Here is a 17,440-nt window from a genome sequence, read left to right as displayed (position 1 = left end):
GAACTGCAGGCACTTCATAACTCATACTTCTGCCTGTTATTCCATCCCTGAACATCTGCCATTATTTATCTGGATAGTTTAAACTCTTTATGTTCAATTTATTAATCTCTCTCAGAATTACCTCCAGCTTTGTGTGGAAATATGTTCAGCAGTGGAAACAGCTGCAGCACTCCCCAGCTCCTCTTGTGATGGATTCCATTACAAGGCGACCTCCTCCATTCAGAGGGTGGGATTTGATGACTGTGCCATTTTCCTGGACAGAGGCCATAGCCCCATCCAACACAAGCTAGAGCAATCCCTTCTACCACCTACGTGTTGAGTGAAGATGCTTTAATGCAGATGCAGAGGCAAGTGTCATTGGAGAACACCTTTCCTCAGTTATGCTGGCAGAAGAGCTCCCGTTGTGTCCTGCTGCACGTGGGCAGTGGGCTCCAATCACACAGGGCTCCACTGCATGTCTGGGGACATGGCATTTGTGCTGCCAGCAGCTCTGGCAGCTGCTCCTCACCCAGCCTTGCCCACTGTGGTCTTACATGTAAGGAAGACAGGGGGAGAAGGGGCTTAGAGCCTCACACAGATTAATGATACCTTCTTTTTGGTGTCTTTTCCCCTTACATTTCAGACTTGTGCCAGGCTGAGGTGCATGCTTCAGGGCTCCATCTTGCCCAGATCCCATATTTCCTACCATTGTCAGTTACCAAGGACCTGCTTAGGTCATACCATATTCTGTGGCAGATTAGACCAGCCACAATGGTCGTGGAAAACTTGATTTGGATACTTAATTGTGAGTATCAAGTTGAAGGCTGAGGGCCATTCATTCCTTCTGTTGAAAGGGCATTGCACAAGCAGCCTTTGACGTTCAATTACTTCAAGGCCCATACACCACCCAAATCTGTCTGTGCCTCTGCTGTAAGGTTTAAAATGAACCACTGTTTTCTCTAGCATCTTGCATGCCATCTGTTTTCCAAATCACTTTCCTCAGCTGCATAATTTAGTTACTGAAGATAAGAACTACAGGGGGGAGGGTATGGAGAAAAATTTGTTTGTGAAGCCTCTGCATTCAATTCTGCATTTCAGTGTGTGGGTACTAGAAGATGTAAAGTGGCACTTCAGGAGCAAAGGGGACTGAGTCACACTAACAAGGCTCTCAGATTCCCCATCTCCCTGGAGAAGGCTGATGCAGGAAAAAAAAGTCTCAGCATGCTGGGCTTTCATGTGCTTGGCATAACACAGGGCATGAACCAGTATCCATCCTCCTCCTGCTCTCCAGATCTTCACCTTCACTTCCTCTGGTCCCTTCCTCTTTGAGGCTGGTACCCAGCCATTGGTCATACTTGCACTTATGGGAAAGTCAGTGTTGGACTAGCCTTTTTTCAAACCCATCATTCCTGTTCCTCATGGGGGTAGTCTGGGGGCTGAGGTGGTTTGGAATCTCATTTTCTGGGGACAGCCAGGAGGGACTTGGGAGTGGCAGGTCATGTTTGGCCAGTGCAGCTGGACTAAGGGAGTGGGGAAAGTCTGAGAAACAGAGTAATGTCTGACAACCTACATCCTGTGAGTCCATGGCTGCACAAAACCCTCTGACTATCTCCCCTGGAACAAACTGGGGAGATTAAAAATAGCTATTTGTTTTTGTTGATGACAAGGCAATTTTAACACAGGTCACTTCCCCAGCCTGCTGCACTGAGTGGCAACACACAGAGAGATGTAGGAACAAGTGGGCAGCACAGGGGTGGAAAGGAGGAGGTGGGAGAGAGCCACTTCCTTGGGGACAGCAGCATCCCACACAAAGAATTCCAGTGCGGCATTCCCTGGCGAGGCTGAGTGAGGAAGGAGAAGTGGGCCCCCCTTGGTGCAAGGAGCTCATGGGAGAGGTGAGTGTGCTCCTGCACTGTGCGAGCTCGTCAGCTCAGCCCCTGCTCAGAGCACAACAGAGACTGCCCCTGCGAGCACACCATATGGTCCTTCACAGGCTTTTTTTTTTTTTTTTTCAGAGAAGGGGAAATAAATAAAAGATGTTGCCACAATACTGTTGGAGGTCTTTGGTGGCTTTATCCTTCTTCTTAGCTGCCTTCCTATCCCAGCATGGATATATGTGTGTTTTCCCCACTGAAATTGATGGATCTTCCCTAGACAAGAACAGAAAAAATTCACTCACCATCTTTTCTGTCTTTTCTTCTTTTTCTCTCATAGACTCAGTGCAATAAGATGTTTAGATCTAATCCCAGCAAAACAAACACAAATCCGTGGTGAAGAATATTGCCAGGTCAAGGATCTGAAATACATACTTGACACTAGCACTTCTTTTTGGTTTTTCCCTTCTCCACTTTTGTAATTGAAAGCTCTGGCATTTTAGAGGCAAGATTTCACCTTGGGAACTGCTGGAGGATGCTGGAGGAGTTTCTTGCTCACCAGAATGTTTACAGAAAATTTGTCATAGCCTGACCAGATCTAATTGGCTTGATGTGTAAAGAAACAGGCTCCTTGGATATTTTTAGTACTCTCCAACCTTTCTAGCACAGAACTGTTGGGCGCTAATTAATTCCAGTTGTCTGACAGTTCATTCTTTCGAAGTTGGATTCTCACAAACAATTTGGCTCCAGGTGTCTTTTAGATCCAATGATAAGACAACAGGATGCTGGCATTTATCATGTCTGGTATCTTGAGCATGTATTTTCTTATGTTTGATACTTTGGACATTGTATATGTCTTTGTTGCCTTTGCAACTATCCATCTTTTTGTACTAGTGGTTTCATTACTAAAACTTTAGTCATTGCCCCCAGTTAACACATGGACCTTTCTGTAGCTGTCTTTTAATTGTACAACATTTTTTCCCTAGCTAAGATGCATGGAGCATTCTGAGCATCTTCACTTTGCTTTCTGCATCCAATTATTTTTACTCTGTGTTTTTACAGTGTAGCTCCATTCATACCAAACCTATTTGGGTAGCTTTACTACAGGCCATATGGTCTCTATTTGATTTTCCAGGACGTTTGGTTGTTCTTACCCAGAATGCCCCTAGTCTCTTCTTTAATTTCAAGATTCTTTACTCTCTGGGGTATGGAAAACAGAATTGGAGGGCCTTCTTCCTGTGCTGGCCACACTACAGCCTCAAACTCACATCTGGGCAAAAACCAGATACATTTATCCCATGTATCCAACAGGACTGGGAGAGATTTTGTGATTATAGTGGAAAGAGTTAATTTTTAAAACTATTACTAAGTTTCCAAAGTAAAATTTTCTGAGCTAGAATTGGAAACCAAGATTTAGAAAGAAAAAAGGAAGTACCAGATTAAAGCCAAATTTATGCTCCTGACAACCCACCAAAGGGTTTTTATGATGGTGTTATAGTAGCCTCATATTCAGCTCTTCTGCCCCAATTTTGGACCTATGAATGAGGATGCACTTGGGCATTGCTTAGTAAAACCTGGATGATTTTAATGCTTTATCCAAGCCCAGCCTAGACAGATACATAGAAAACATCCATGAGATCCAACTTTTGAAAAACGGCTGCTGGGAGACATGGATCCCCAGGAGGGGTTCACTCAGCTCACCCCTTTATACCTGCCCTATCCTTTAGAAAGAACAGTTCCTCTTACTGAAAAATGAGTTAAGATTTGCAGGGGCAGAAATACCCAGGTTTGGGCCCCTTCTTGTCCTGAGAGGACTAAAATTGCAGGTCTCAGGTGTCCTCTGCGAACAAGGCTGTGTGGCCTCACCGATGTCAGGAGGGTGGGAAATCTCTGCCTTTATCCTTGGTAAGAAGTAGCTGCTCCATCTGCTACTGGTTTGGTTTGGCACATCAGCAAGCAACCACCAAAGGCAAGAAAGGACACTGTGTGATTTGGCAGGGATTCTGGCATGAGTGTGCAAAAAGCTGTGTACAATGATGTCTGGCCAAGCAGCCACAGAACTTGCCAGCGGTGTTTGGATCCCGGCATTCGGCTGCTGCACAAGGGCATGGCTGTTGCCCTCTTGGCCTGGCTCTTGGCACTGATCTTGGCTCATGCTCTGGGCCTCTGGAGTGTACAGATCCCTGTGAGCCTTGGGACAGGGGCACTGGTAGAGCTGGTGTGTCCCCATCCCGTGCCTCTGCAGCCCCCATGACTCACGCTGCGGCCCCACAGCTCAGCGACTGCAGGTTCAGCACGGCGGGAGCAGCACACCAGCGCTGAATCCCAGCTGGGCTACTGCACACTTTCCTCTCTCCTTGAACCCTGAAGCTGTGTGCACCCCCCTGGAGCACTCTGTTGGCTGGGACATGCTTCTGCCACCCTTTCTGACTGGGAATTTGAGTCTGGAGGGGTGGGGAGGCAGCCTGCAATTTGGCTTGGAGCATACGCTCCCTGTGCTGACAATGGGACCCGGTCTGGTCAGTGAGAGCCCTCAGGGGAATTTTAGCCTCTTTTGGGGGCCGCAGGACCTGTCAACAGCAAAGCTGTGGGTGCTGAGGTCATGTTTTCCCTGGAGACTTAAAGGCTTTGAGGTCCAAAAAATGCTTTGCCCTCTTGGACCAAGGTGCCTTTGTGCCTGCTCCGTGCTGCTGATACTACTGCGGATCTCTGGGAGCTGGGACCACCTCTCACCCAAGGAAAGCTGCTCATTGTGGCGAGGCTCTGCACGATGCAATAAGCACCCACCTGGGGTATAAAGAGGATGCCAGGCACCTGCAGGAGCCAGACCCCAAGAAGCTGCAGCTTTGGCCTGAGGAGAACCAACAGCAGGTCAGTTCCAGGGGGAGCCCAAGGGTGGCTCAGTGACCAATTCAGCCCAGCCATGCCACGAATCCCCCCTGACCTGCCCATGGCCTGTGCAGCCACTGCAGAGCATCCCCCAGCCCCACAGAGCACTGACCCTGGGAACAGGAGAAGGGCTTCTTGCTTTTGGAACATTACAAATGAACTGAAATGCTGTTGAAATGTTGTTGTTTTTTGTTTTTTTTCACAAGTTGGGAGTGGTGTTGTACCAGAGTGATGTGCAAAGCCTTGGCTAGTAACATCTGAAATTTTCACTTGTGGTATGTGCTGACATATCAGCATTGCTACGTCCTGCCTGCCACAAGATGTCTAAGCAGTTATTTCTAGGGCATAATAAAGCAGCTGATAGTGAAGGCAGGCACAGAGAGAAAACTGAGATTAGGGTACAGGAGATGACTATCAGATAAAACCACCAGCTTGTAGGTATGAAGCCCAGGTACAAATCAAGTGCATGTAAAAATATCAAAAACTAGATTCTGGGAATATTTTAACAGGAATCAACCACTGTGTTCTTGTTGAACTAGAAGAGACTCTTTAGTTTCCTTGCTGTATCTTGTCAAAACATTATTATCTATCCTTGTTTGTAATGTTTGCCTTGGTTTTCTTGTGTGCAGATATTAACTGTATTAAGTGATTATTTTATCACTTCTCTTTTGTGTCTGCATTGGTTTCAGGACAGAGCAGAACTCAGAGATAAACTTTTATATCATGAAGAAAAAATCTCACAACTCCCACTGCCTTAGCTACAAAAATCACCTCAGCAAATAGTTCACAGTACAAGTCAATAAGCCATCCTTTCTTTTAATTAAACTTGTTTTAAACACTTTTGATGACCAAAAAGGAGTAACTGAGAAGAGCATTAGCAGTAAACACGCTACTGCCAAGCACCCTGACCCCACAAGATGGTTATGCTAATGGTTTTTAAGACCTGTGGAGAGCAGGAGGAGATGAAATACATTTGTTAAAAAGCATGGCTCGGATCCTCGAGGGGCAGGCAGCCATGGAGCTGCAGTGGGGTGCTAATTGGTACGACTGCCTGGCAAAATGTCTCTAAAATAACAGGCACTCAAGTTCAAGACCCACTGTGGTTTCAAATATCCACAGACAGTATCTGGTTTATTAAAGGAGGGCACAAAACCAGGGAGGAGAAGAGAACAATGGCATCTTTCCACATGGGCACTAATCTGGCCAGCGGGCAACAGCAGAGCCTCTTTTCTCCCAACAGGCTGAGGCTTCTGATGAATTTAATGTTCTCTGAAGATGGTCTCAATTGAAATCAAACTCACTTATGACCTTTTCTCTGAGAAGCAGGACAATAAAATCCATAATGAAAAGGCAGTCAAACAGAAGACAAGAAAGTGATTTTTTAAATGAGTGTTTTATTCATGAAGTATTTATAAAAATGTGTAAAATACACTCAAATATATTTGATTTGTTGACTGTAGCTAAAAATATAAAAATATACTTAAATGCATAAATTAAATTGACAATAGTAGCACAGTTCACCCAGTGTTTGTTAGGAACACAATTATAAGTAATTATGTTGCATATGAAAATGGAGTACTGAAGATGTTTTTCAGACACTTTACTCCAGGCACTGGCAAAGAATTTATGGCTAGCCACATTTCAAAACTGTGGGGTTTTCACTATAGTGTACTGCCCTGCTCTAGAGCAATATATATTTAGCTTCCTAATGTTACTTACAGTATTTCTCTAGCTTTCAAATAAACCAAGAAACAACTAAACTGTCATGGACATCAGACTACCAGCATTGCTGACACTGTATGTGTCCCAGTTCCACAGTTTCTTCTCAATTAGTTAGTCCCTAGTCTCCAGTATTTCCTGCCAGCCTTAAAAAAAAAAGAAAAAAAATCCCAGTTTGAACCAGCTGTTGATCTGTGAGGTCACTGATAACAAACCAGTTTGCTTTGGCCATAGAGGTGCTACCAACAGGTCAGGAGTTTGATTTTGTCAGTGTGAGGGAGCCAGTTGAGGGCACGGGGTCCACAGCAAGTTGCCCAAATACTGGGGTGAGCACTCATTTCAATTCAAAGTTACAGCATCATGGGATTACACGTCCCAGAGCTCATAGCTCCAGAGCCCAGACCACCACTCCCTCATGGCACATCGGTGAGAGGGCCATGAGGGAGTGGTGGTCATTCTCTATTGCATTTTATTTACACAAAATGTACGTCTGAAGCATTGAAAGAAATCTGAATAAATGTTAAGCACCTGCCAAGGCACTCCTTGGACATGAAGCTGTGGCTGTGGTAGGCTGTATCTCTGAGTGCAGATGCATTTCTCTGTTCTGTGGCCTTGGAGAGAGATGCTGATAGAGTGATTTGATGGCTGTAGTTCTCATCACTCTAGTCCATATATTAAATCCCAGGCTGAGGAGCACAGCTAAGTGCTCAAGTACTCCTGTCTAGTGTTTAACTTAGTGCTTTCAAAGTCAAAGTGTAAATAACCATATACAATACATAATATAAACTTAAAGCTCACACATTTTCTTTTCTCTGTTCTACAATTGGAAGGAAATTCATAGCATATTATGGCACAAAATAATATTTCTGGCATTTTAGGCATTATTTATTGCTAAATAACTATAGCAGCAGAGAAAAATGTATAAAGTTGCACTTTTTGACATCTTCACAGTATGCCTATTTCTCTCACCCACTTTTGTGTTCCATTAGTAACAAAAAATATCATTTATCAACTCCAGCTATGTAAAATCTATTTTTTTCCCCTACAACTGCTAGTGGATCTTGTAATTTTATTGCACAGATTAAAAAAAATATTTATTACAATTTTTTCATTATTAAATAACTTTCAACACAAAAATTTGAATTAACCTAAAAGCCCAACCCTGCAAGTGCTTCAGAAGTGGAATGGTATTTTCTTCAGGCAAGCATTCCAGTTGACTTTCATGAAAGTATTCAGGTAGCTTTGTGGACCATGCAGAGATTCAAAGGATGGGCTCCAAGTGTGCAAATCTTAGCTTATGGATCAGCAACAACACTAGCCTTGCTTTCTAACATTATTATTGGGAAACATCAAGACGGGAATTCTGAACATCATCAAGGACATTCAAAAGATATCTTTCTCCTTAAGAGCTGTCTTTGTTCAGCACACAAGCTCCCTCAAATCTATTCTTGTTACATTAACAGTTTTCAATCAGTCCTGTTATTCAGCTTAGAGGCACAATAAATATAACTACTTATACTGATAAGTAGGTGTTGTATATTAACAAAATGCTACATAGATACTTTTTTACTTTTTCTCAGTGGATTTACACTGGTTTCATATGAGTAGGATTGGCTAGAGAGCAGAACCAGAGCAATAATGTGTGTATACAGTCTCATGTGTGACCTACTTGGGCAGAAATGTAAAGCTGCTCAAGAGCATTGTGCCAGAGTGTTTAAGGTTATCTGTCATACTATGAAGTGATGAGGAGGAAGAGGCTTATGAGCTGTGTCCATTATTAGCCGAGAGAAAAGGTGAAACTAGCTGTCTGCTATGAAATCATTTTGGGTACACATGTACGAACTCTGCAGCTGCAGAAAAGGGAGCTCAGAATGATAAAATAAACTGCAGAATAATGTGTGTCTTTCTGAAAATGATGAACAACACACATACAGAGCATACAATCAGATTTTTGCCCTCAGATCATATAATATTGAGTGAGTTTCATTTCCCTCAGCATTAAAAAATGACCTGGTGATATGGAGTGTGAGGTAATTTATAGGGTACTGTGTTAACAGTGTAATTGTACTGCTGGTAACTAACATGGTGATCTTCGTTCCTTGGCTACCCCTGCAAGAAAGAAAGGACCAAATGCAGTGCATGTAACATAAGAGCAGTTTTCACAATGCCTTAAGTGCAGAAGTCATTAGCCTGATCAACAGTTGATCTAAAGCTACCATGCTTGTTTGTCCTTGCTTGCTAACCTAGACATCTAGCAAAGGAAATAGAGAAAAGAAGGTATCTGCAGAAAACGTGATCATTTCTTTGTGGTTTTGCTTAGACTTTCCTCTATGAAAATGTCTTCCACTCTAATGCTAGTTCCCTTCTTCTTTGGTTTCCATTAAGTGTGGTGAATTTTGAGGTTTGTGTGGTGCCAAAGAGGATGTGCAGGAGGGATGAGCAGTATTTTCATTCAGAAACACCTAAAAAGAATAACCAAGTTTACATGTTCTGAGCAGCTGTGACAGCTGATTTGAAGGGGGGTTTCTGAGGCCTGTGAGGGTATTTGGTCAAGAAAGGATGAGATTCCAGATGGAGTAGGAAGAGTGACTATCAGGCTGTTACCTTTTCTAGGAAAACTAGAGTAACATGGATATGCACAGTCCTGCTGTGGCACAGGAGTTCCTCAGTTAGGCACTCAGCTACTTACTGACTCTCGGAAGGCCTTCAGAAATATTTATTTTTCTCCAAAACAGAAGTGGAATTTAGGCACTTGTCTTCAGCAACAAGCTAAGTTTTCTCTATGAAAAGTATGGGTAGATATATGAAAGAAGAACTGTGAAGCTCTTCCTTCTTTTCATGGTGGAGATGAACTGTGTACTGTTTCTTCACTATTTGTTTGAGGAGCATTTTATAAAGATAAGTAATAGCAGAACAGAGAGTTCAGACCCCTTAATGAGATGCCTCTTTGCAGAGGAGAGAGAGGCTGCGCATAATCCACTTGGCTGGGCAGGATACCTGATACGTGCTCTTTGACTGTACTTCTTACTATATCATTCAGTTCTTTTACTGACACAAAATTAAGTTGATAAGTTTTAAATTTTAAACATGTTTTCAGTAATAAGCCCCTACTTGGGGGGCATGGGGGTTGGAACTAGATGGTCTTTAATGTCTCTTCCAACCCAAAACATTAGATGATTCCATGATCAGGACAGCCCTGCAAGCCTACATTCCCTGATGAGCCTTTTTCCATTCCAACTGCCCCTGTGGTGCTGACATCAGGTAACATTCCAGTGAAGAATTCTTTCTATGTAGACATGCTGGGGCCAAACTGTCCCATTGTGAAAGCAAGTGGCATTTGAAGGATACCAACATTTGGGGCAAAGTGCAGCTTTACTCCAGTTGAGTAAACTGTTGGATATATACCTTTATATGTCTTTGTTTCAATGTGTTTGCAATCTCCCTACTTTTTTGGTTGTCTTGGTACAGCATTGTTTCTGATGAGCTAAGGAAGTTGCCAGACTTCACATCCTCACAGATTTATTAACACAATTTATTAACACATTTATTAACACAAATGTCTGAGGAGTGCCTTTGAACACCTATCTTAATAAAAATTTTACACACGTGAAAGTGCACAGACACAAGTTGTGGTCTGATTCTGCTGTCTTAAACCAGTGTAAAGAAACCAGTAGGTAACCTGTGTCCCCTCAAAGTACATGGTCAGAGAAAGGTCTGCTAGACTTCACTGCAGCGTATGTTGTTTGATATTTTTCTACTATGTCACACTAGACTGAAACAGTTGCTTCTAGTGAGGTGAACCCTGTTTTGCTCGGTTGTTAATGAGTTCTGTAAAAGGTATGCCACTGTGATATGGGTTACTCCCATTTCTGTCAGATGAAAAGCAGTAAGTTTAAAGTGTAGACTAGCATTGTAATTCCTATACAGGACTACTGTTCCCTTGCTTAATAGTAGCTTATTTCATCTCACAATCACTGAAATATTTTTTAAAAATGAGGTTTTCTGTATAGGACTTTTTCCATGTCATGCCAATAGCGTCCCAAACGCAGCAGTCCTGTTATCCATACAATTTAAAATAGTTTATGTAGAACAGTTTATAAAAACTGTGATAAGAAAAAATAGTATTATCTGAAGCATAATATTAATATAAACAATATAGAAAAAATACATATTTACATAATGCCAAAATACAATTATATACATTAATATCTATTACATTTAAATTATATATCTTTAAAAAAAATCACCAGACCAATAAATTATACACAGTCTCATCCAAAAGGTCTGGCACCTTTCTGGTGCATGAAATACATACATAAAAAAAAACCAAAACAAAACTCCTAGTTAACAAATGTGTTCACAAAAGCAGATATCTCTAACATTCTTAGTGCCTCGAATAAACAGCATCTGAAAGCAAGGAAAAATGAGATTAGAAAAAGTAAACCAACACAGATTCAGCAGTTCTCTGAGAGGTGGCTGTGCGGCAGCAGCATTGGCTGGTGATGGATGTGACAGCTAAAGTTCAGATCTCACCCCTGCTTGGACTCTCAATGTGTGAAACCTGGGTATTTCAGTTCTCGGTCACCTCCAAGCCTGTTCTACCTGTCTATGACAACTCCGATTTCTACAGGCTAGATCAAGAAAATTATTTGGATTTCTTATGCTATAATCCTCATTCCTCATGTCCAAATGTGCGGAACTACTGAGATCCTTCTGTCTTGACCCTAAAAACTTCTACATCCTTTAAGAATCAGCCCTACCAAGGCACAAGGTCACCATTGCTTACAGCTTCTCCACACTGGTCCTCTCTCCCTTCACCTGGGCCCACGAGGTGAAGGGCAGTGCTGGTGCCAGGTTTGCTACTCCTGCTACTCTTATCAGCAAGGGGCTGGATACAGGCTAGGAAAAGGAGCCTACAAGGATGGGGATTCTGGGGAGAAAGAAAGAGCACAGCCTAGGGCACCTATATTTTACAGTCAAAGCAGGTGGGAAGTCTCCCAAGGCTGCCTATATTGTCAACAGCAGATGAGGGTGATGCAGACAGAAATTGAACTCCATGAATGGCAGAAGAGCCCAGTGAGTGCTGTCAGTGAGTGCTTAAGGATAGTGACAACATAAAGGTAAGGCGGGAGCAGGAAGTGATGTTATAATGACTACTAATGGAGAAAATAAAGATACAACTGCAAGAATGAAAATAGCAGAGGGAACAAATGAAGGTCCAGGAAATAAAGAAATATCAATCGTTAAGGATAGCACAATTCCCCCTCAATTAGACTGTCAGTGAGCTACCGCATTTGAAACATTTTAGAATTTGATAAACTTGTATTTACCTCTGTGATACTCTGGATTCACATTTTCATATATTGGAAATAAGGGATTTTCTTGCTCACTGCAAAGTTTTCTGGCTCTTAACACATCTCTCACACATTGATGTAGATACACGTATTGACACTGCAAAAGATTTGTTTTTAAGACACTGAGGATTTTTGTGATTTAATTTTCTGTACTGTGAAAAATCATTAAAAACTAACTCCCTCAAAAAAATCAAGAGTGGTGTTAAAAATTAAAATATCATTCTAAAATTAATCTCCTTTTCACACTGGTAATATAGTAAACTTTTGTGATCACCTCTCTTTAGAAATAATACCAGTAAAACATAAATGAACACAGTATGTTTTGACAGATCATGCCATTAGTGAAAGCTTTATCAACTGTGAAGTGCAATTTCACATGGTGCTTTGTTGGACAGCTACTACTTCTGAGTGCTTTGGTACAAAGTATATGTAGAAGAATTAATATGCACAGGAAAGACAAAAAATTTCCTGATTTTTCTTTTTGTTCTGAAAAGAAACATTTTCCACAGAATTTTACAATAACAAATAAATATTTCAGACAACCATGAGAAACCTAAATCTCTGAAAAAATCAGAAAAATCTCTGAAAAAACTATTTTTTTTTCAGATCCAGCATAAGTTCTAAGATTGTTTCTGACTATACAGCAATTGACAGTCTCTTCTGAAGAGTGCCTTTCATAGAATGGAGCTAAGATGACATTCACAACCAATGTAAGGAAGGTCAGCACGTTATTGACTGTTGATTACTCACCAAACTATCTTCACAGAATAGATTATTAAACTTTCATGCTTTGCTATTCTTTGTGGTTTATGACATAGGTCATAACAGTCTTTAGATTAGTGTAACATGGTACCCAAAAGTCAGGCCAAGCATATTCATATATACCAAGGTGTACCTTTTTTAGCATTATCTCAAAAACATAATTTCTCCAATAAGTATATGTATTTTCTCCCCTCACATTGCTCATTGTCTTTCCCTCAGTGCTCTGGCTCTGGGAAAGCCAGGATATCTGCCTTTATGCACATGCAGCTGCTCTCTGTGCAGAGCAGAACCCTGCACCCCACCCACCAACATGATGGAAAGCTGGCCAAGCATGGAGACTTTCTTTGGCAAAATCCATTTTCAAATGGAATGGTTACAGCTGCTGTAGCATGCTGCCTTTTGAGCTGATGCACAAAGTTTTCCCTTGCCTGTCTCCACCTCCAGTCTCTTGCCTTAAACAATGTTGAGCCAAGTCTGAAGCAGAGGCATTGTTTTGTTGCTGCTGTTTTTCTGTGACTGAGTATTGTCAAGTATGATGGTACTGTGGCCTTCGAATTTTGTGTGGATCTGTCTGCCTTTTGGCTTAGATGTCATGCCAAGCTCATGCCAAAGGTTGGTTTTGTATTACACAATTTTACTTGTTTATAAGTCAAATTTAGGCTCTTGAGGTAGTTGCCTCTTTTTTCCAGCTAGGGAAAAAGAGCCATCCTTCTGAGATGTCTGTCTGCCTTTGCACACTACAGATGATGGGAATGTAAGAGGATCTGTCTCTGAAGATGCAGAAACTAGGCTGGGAACCTGTCTCCCCTCCAACAGAAGGTCTTCTGTGATTAAGATATTTCCAGGAGCCCCTTTGTTTTGTGTTCCCAGCTGGGCCTCTCTTTATACCCATATGAGACTTTTACATCTATCAGAAAACACTGTCACTGATATACTGGTTTCCAAATTGCAACAAAGAGCTCCATTAGTATCAAGTTACAGGCAGAGGCATCAAACTTCTCATTCTTCTATTAACGGTTCACAAGGAAAATGTACAGAGTAACTCCACAAAAAAACCTTTATTAAACCAGTTCCTAAATGTTTAGCTCCTATCAGTAAAACATGATTTTCTTGCCATTTTAAAAGCACAGAAAGAAATACAAAGCATTTATTTTTTCTGAACTTTGGGAACAAATGTACTTGCTTTTCCATGGTATGTTTGGAGAATGCCAATCAACTTTCCAAAATCATTATAATGAAAATGACAGAGCAGCTCAATAAAACATAAACTGCAAAGGCACGGGTCACAGTGGCCAGAGCTTTAAAATTGCATACATCTAATTTTCTCTGTCCTGCATTCCCCTTTCCATTATGTCAACCTATCTGTCTGGTTTAGGCTTGTCTTCCAAACCTATCCCTGAAGGACCTATCTCCACTTAAAGCTCATTTACTGGACTCTGCAGTGAAGCAACTGTGAGCTGTTAAGTGCCTGATGCATAATGCTGCTGGGGTGATTATGGGCCAGGGCAAAAAAAAGGAGAAATTTACAGGAAGCATAACTGCAACTTGTTATGGTTTGGACCCTCTCTAAGACAGCCAGTGGAAAAAAACCTGAACTGGAAACTCTCACAGAGCTAAAATACATCTAGCTCATATTTGAAAGTGGAGTAAATGCAAAGTGCTTTGAGAGCCTTTAAGATGAGACTGATTATTACATACTGTAGCTGTTGTTGGTGCATAGCAGGCTATCCAAACCTTACCTCTGTCTGAACCATGTGAACGCGGTGAAGCCTTAGATCATGGACTGCTGCATAAATGTCAACAGTGTCCTTCGAGTCCAGCTGTTGCAGAATTCGGTCCAGTGCAATGAATGTGCCAGTCCTGCCAACACCAGCACTGGAAAAGAAAACAACCCAAGAGACTTAAAAGCAGATGGATCAAAGCATTCACCATCTTCATGTGATACTTTTGTAAAGTTCAGATCTCCAGGGTGAGAAACAGATTGTTCAAATGGCACCTTTGGGCCTTTATAACACTTTATAATGGAATTTTTTTAGGAAGGAGGAAAGGATAGTAATGGTAGAGGTATCTCTGCTACTGCCTGCACTGCTTTCTGCTTTGGATTAACCCAGTCATTGAGATACACTGAAAGACTGCACCTGACTCTAACTTTGAAACCTCTTCTCTTCAGAGATGCAGCTGTGGGATGCAGTAGACGTCTGACACGCTGCAGCACATGCTGTCCAGGCAGACACAGACAGGGTCATGTAAGACACAAGCCTCAGCACATATAATGGTGGAGGGGTCAGATACTACAATCAGGTACTACCAGTGAACATATGGCTTTATCAGAAGATACAGCACCAACTGCACTCTTTCTCCCTCTGTAGCCCTATACTCTGCTGCAACTGGCCAGTGGATAACAGATCAGGCAGCTCAATTTTGTCATTTTTTATGCAAGTGCACAGAACTGAGGGAAAACTGCAACCCTGTGACTGCCAGTGATGGAAAAAGCAGAAGAGCATGAAAAGGCAGCAAGAAAAGGGAGTCTCAGTCAGAATGGGGGAAGGACGGATCAGCTAGTCTCAATATCCACACACAGTCAGATTCACCCTGGGTATATCTTACCTTTTAAACACCCCTTTGTGATTCAAACGTTGGGCCACAACAGCAGCATGTGGGCAATTTAAGAATGCAAAAGCCGATGAGCAGTGGCAGCTGCTGACACGTTCATGCTCTGCAGCGGTACCACAGAAATACAGTGGTTCCCTAAGAATAATTCTCGAGTCATCTCCAGGGTAAGGTTGTGGGTGAATGAATGTGCCTTGGAAATACTGCTCTGACGTATCTGGAAACTTATGACCATCAGCTATCTCTCAGATTCTGCAGCTGCCCATAGTCTAACAGGGATGAATATTAGGGATCTTCCCAAGGGTAGGGACAAGGGCTCTGTGCCACTGAGCCCTTGTGCTGCTGCACATACCTGCAGTGTACAATACTTGGTCCTGTGTCTGGGGTCCTGTTGATATAATCTCTTACAGTTCTGACAAACTGAATCAGGGACTGGGTGGTCTCTGGCACACCATGATCTGGCCATACAGTGTAGTGGAAGTGACGAATGAGCCTCGTTGAGTCAAGCTGCTCTTCCTGTTGGGATTCAAAAGTGTGAGTCATCAGGACAAGAGAGAAAGGGACACACAGAACAGGTACCTTCAGAGAAAATGCTATAGCTTCCACCAGAGGGGAGTCAGGCATGATACAACTGTGGTACAGTGGAATAAACCTTCCTAATTTAGCCTTGCAAGTGTTTTAAGTCAATTAATCAGGAAAGAAAAAAATGCAAACATACACTGCAGATTTTAAACTCTCGTATTGTCCACTCTGGGAGCACTGATTCAGACAGCATCTCAACAATCAGGTCTCCATAGTACAAGGAATCCTGGTCAAGAGGCCAATATTGATCACACTTTACCTGCAGGGATACAAGGAAAGACAGATTTAGTGGTCAAAATAGCTACAAACAATGCCACCATCCTGCAATGGCCAAAGCAGACTTCAGACCTCTTGTGCCTGAGGATGAAGGAAGAAAGGCAGCAGCTGAATTCAGAGAGAGATGCCACTTTCTGCCATCTCAACAAACAGGGTCTGCCATGGGAATGGGTTAGCATTGGGGTGGGAAGTAGAAGTCCTCATAATTAATTTGTGATGGGGGGAATGGGAAGAACTTCACTGATGCTTTCTTACAGAGCATATTTTCTGTGCCAACTCTTCTCACATCTCTGCTTGGATGAGAGCTATGCTTCCAGTGCCCCTTGTTCATCTCTTGCTGAGACATGGCAGTAGAGTGCCACTTGGAGCCAGTGAGATGCAGAAAGATACAGATCCTATTCTGTGTTGGCTTTCACCCTCTCCTCAGGAAAAAATGGTAAGCTGAGAGGAACTGACCCTATATGTGCTATTAGAGGATCACTAGTTCAAGTTTGTTTAATCTTCTTACAGATCTAGTTGCTGTCTTACAAAGGGACAGGACATGGTCATACCTGGGACATGTAGCATACCATGCTACACTTGCACTCAGGAAGAATGTTAAATGCATGAGTGGTCTCTTTGCTAACTACATCAGGGCTTATATATCAGAAATAATTTGATGTATTTACTGATCAACATTTACTCCCCAGAGCTTATATTTAAAGTAGAAGTTGATCAGAGTTGATGTGATAAACGGGCACTTTTTGTTGGTGGTTGTCCTTTTGCATGCTGAAGAGAATTGTCTAGTGAACAAAGTCCTGGATTAGAGACTGGAAGCACTGAGCTCTGTTTCTAATTCCAGCCTTGACATGCTGCATGATCTTGAGACAGTCTGTGTATGCTCACTTCACAGCCCTGATCTGCCTCCAGTCTTTATATTATATCTTTTATTTCATGCTGTGTATCTCTTTTGACTGGGCTCTTTTTGGCTTTAGCGTGATGCAAGTAAGAAGCAAAACCTTTTAACAGATGTTAAAACTGACATTTGACAGACATTAAAACAGACAAAGAAGAGTCACTACTTACCCGGCCTTTCTCAACACACTGGGTTACCATGACAATATTGTGAACATTTTGCTCCCATGCCATCTTCCAGAACTCATCTTTGGTTCCAGGCAAAGGGCCCTGAGTTGCTATGTATTCCCTGCGGAAATTATTGCCCTGCAAATAAAGAGAACTCCATCAGCTTCCGAAAAGTCAGAAAAAATCTTTTAACAACTGAACAAGCCTTGGGGTTGCAGATAGGGCTCTGCAGCAACCCTTGCTGGGACAATAGTTTTGAAAGCTAAATTGTTGCCTTGGACCTGAGAGCAAATGACTGATTGGAACAGAGAGAAGGAAGAGACTGTGGCAGTT

General features: G+C 42.2%; 1 protein-coding gene across 3 annotated transcripts in view; it reads right to left on the bottom strand.

Moving 5' to 3' along the window:
• Positions 1 to 6,116: 6,116 nt before the first annotated feature.
• Positions 6,117 to 17,440, bottom strand: part of PTPRB (protein tyrosine phosphatase receptor type B) — a 62,994-nt gene continuing 51,670 nt past the window's right edge. For 2 of the 3 annotated variants that reach the window (XM_041411315.1, XM_041411314.1), the window contains 6 exons: positions 17,111 to 17,245; positions 15,906 to 16,028; positions 15,540 to 15,703; positions 14,317 to 14,452; positions 11,792 to 11,912; positions 6,117 to 10,868 (listed from right to left, as the gene is read on the bottom strand). In XM_041411315.1, coding sequence (XP_041267249.1) covers positions 10,846 to 10,868; positions 11,792 to 11,912; positions 14,317 to 14,452; positions 15,540 to 15,703; positions 15,906 to 16,028; positions 17,111 to 17,245 — 702 coding nt within the window. In that variant the 3' untranslated portion in view covers positions 6,117 to 10,845. The remainder of the gene's footprint in view (positions 10,869 to 11,791; positions 11,913 to 14,316; positions 14,453 to 15,539; positions 15,704 to 15,905; positions 16,029 to 17,110; positions 17,246 to 17,440) is intronic. The other variant, XM_041411313.1, reaches the window with a different exon arrangement.

Source organism: Onychostruthus taczanowskii, unplaced genomic scaffold, assembly GCF_017590055.1.
Source record: "Onychostruthus taczanowskii isolate IOZ18803 unplaced genomic scaffold, ASM1759005v1 scaffold35, whole genome shotgun sequence".
Lineage (NCBI taxonomy): Eukaryota > Metazoa > Chordata > Aves > Passeriformes > Passeridae > Onychostruthus > Onychostruthus taczanowskii.
The sequence above is the reverse complement of the archived record's forward strand: the minus strand, read 5'-3'. Positions and strand labels throughout refer to the sequence as shown.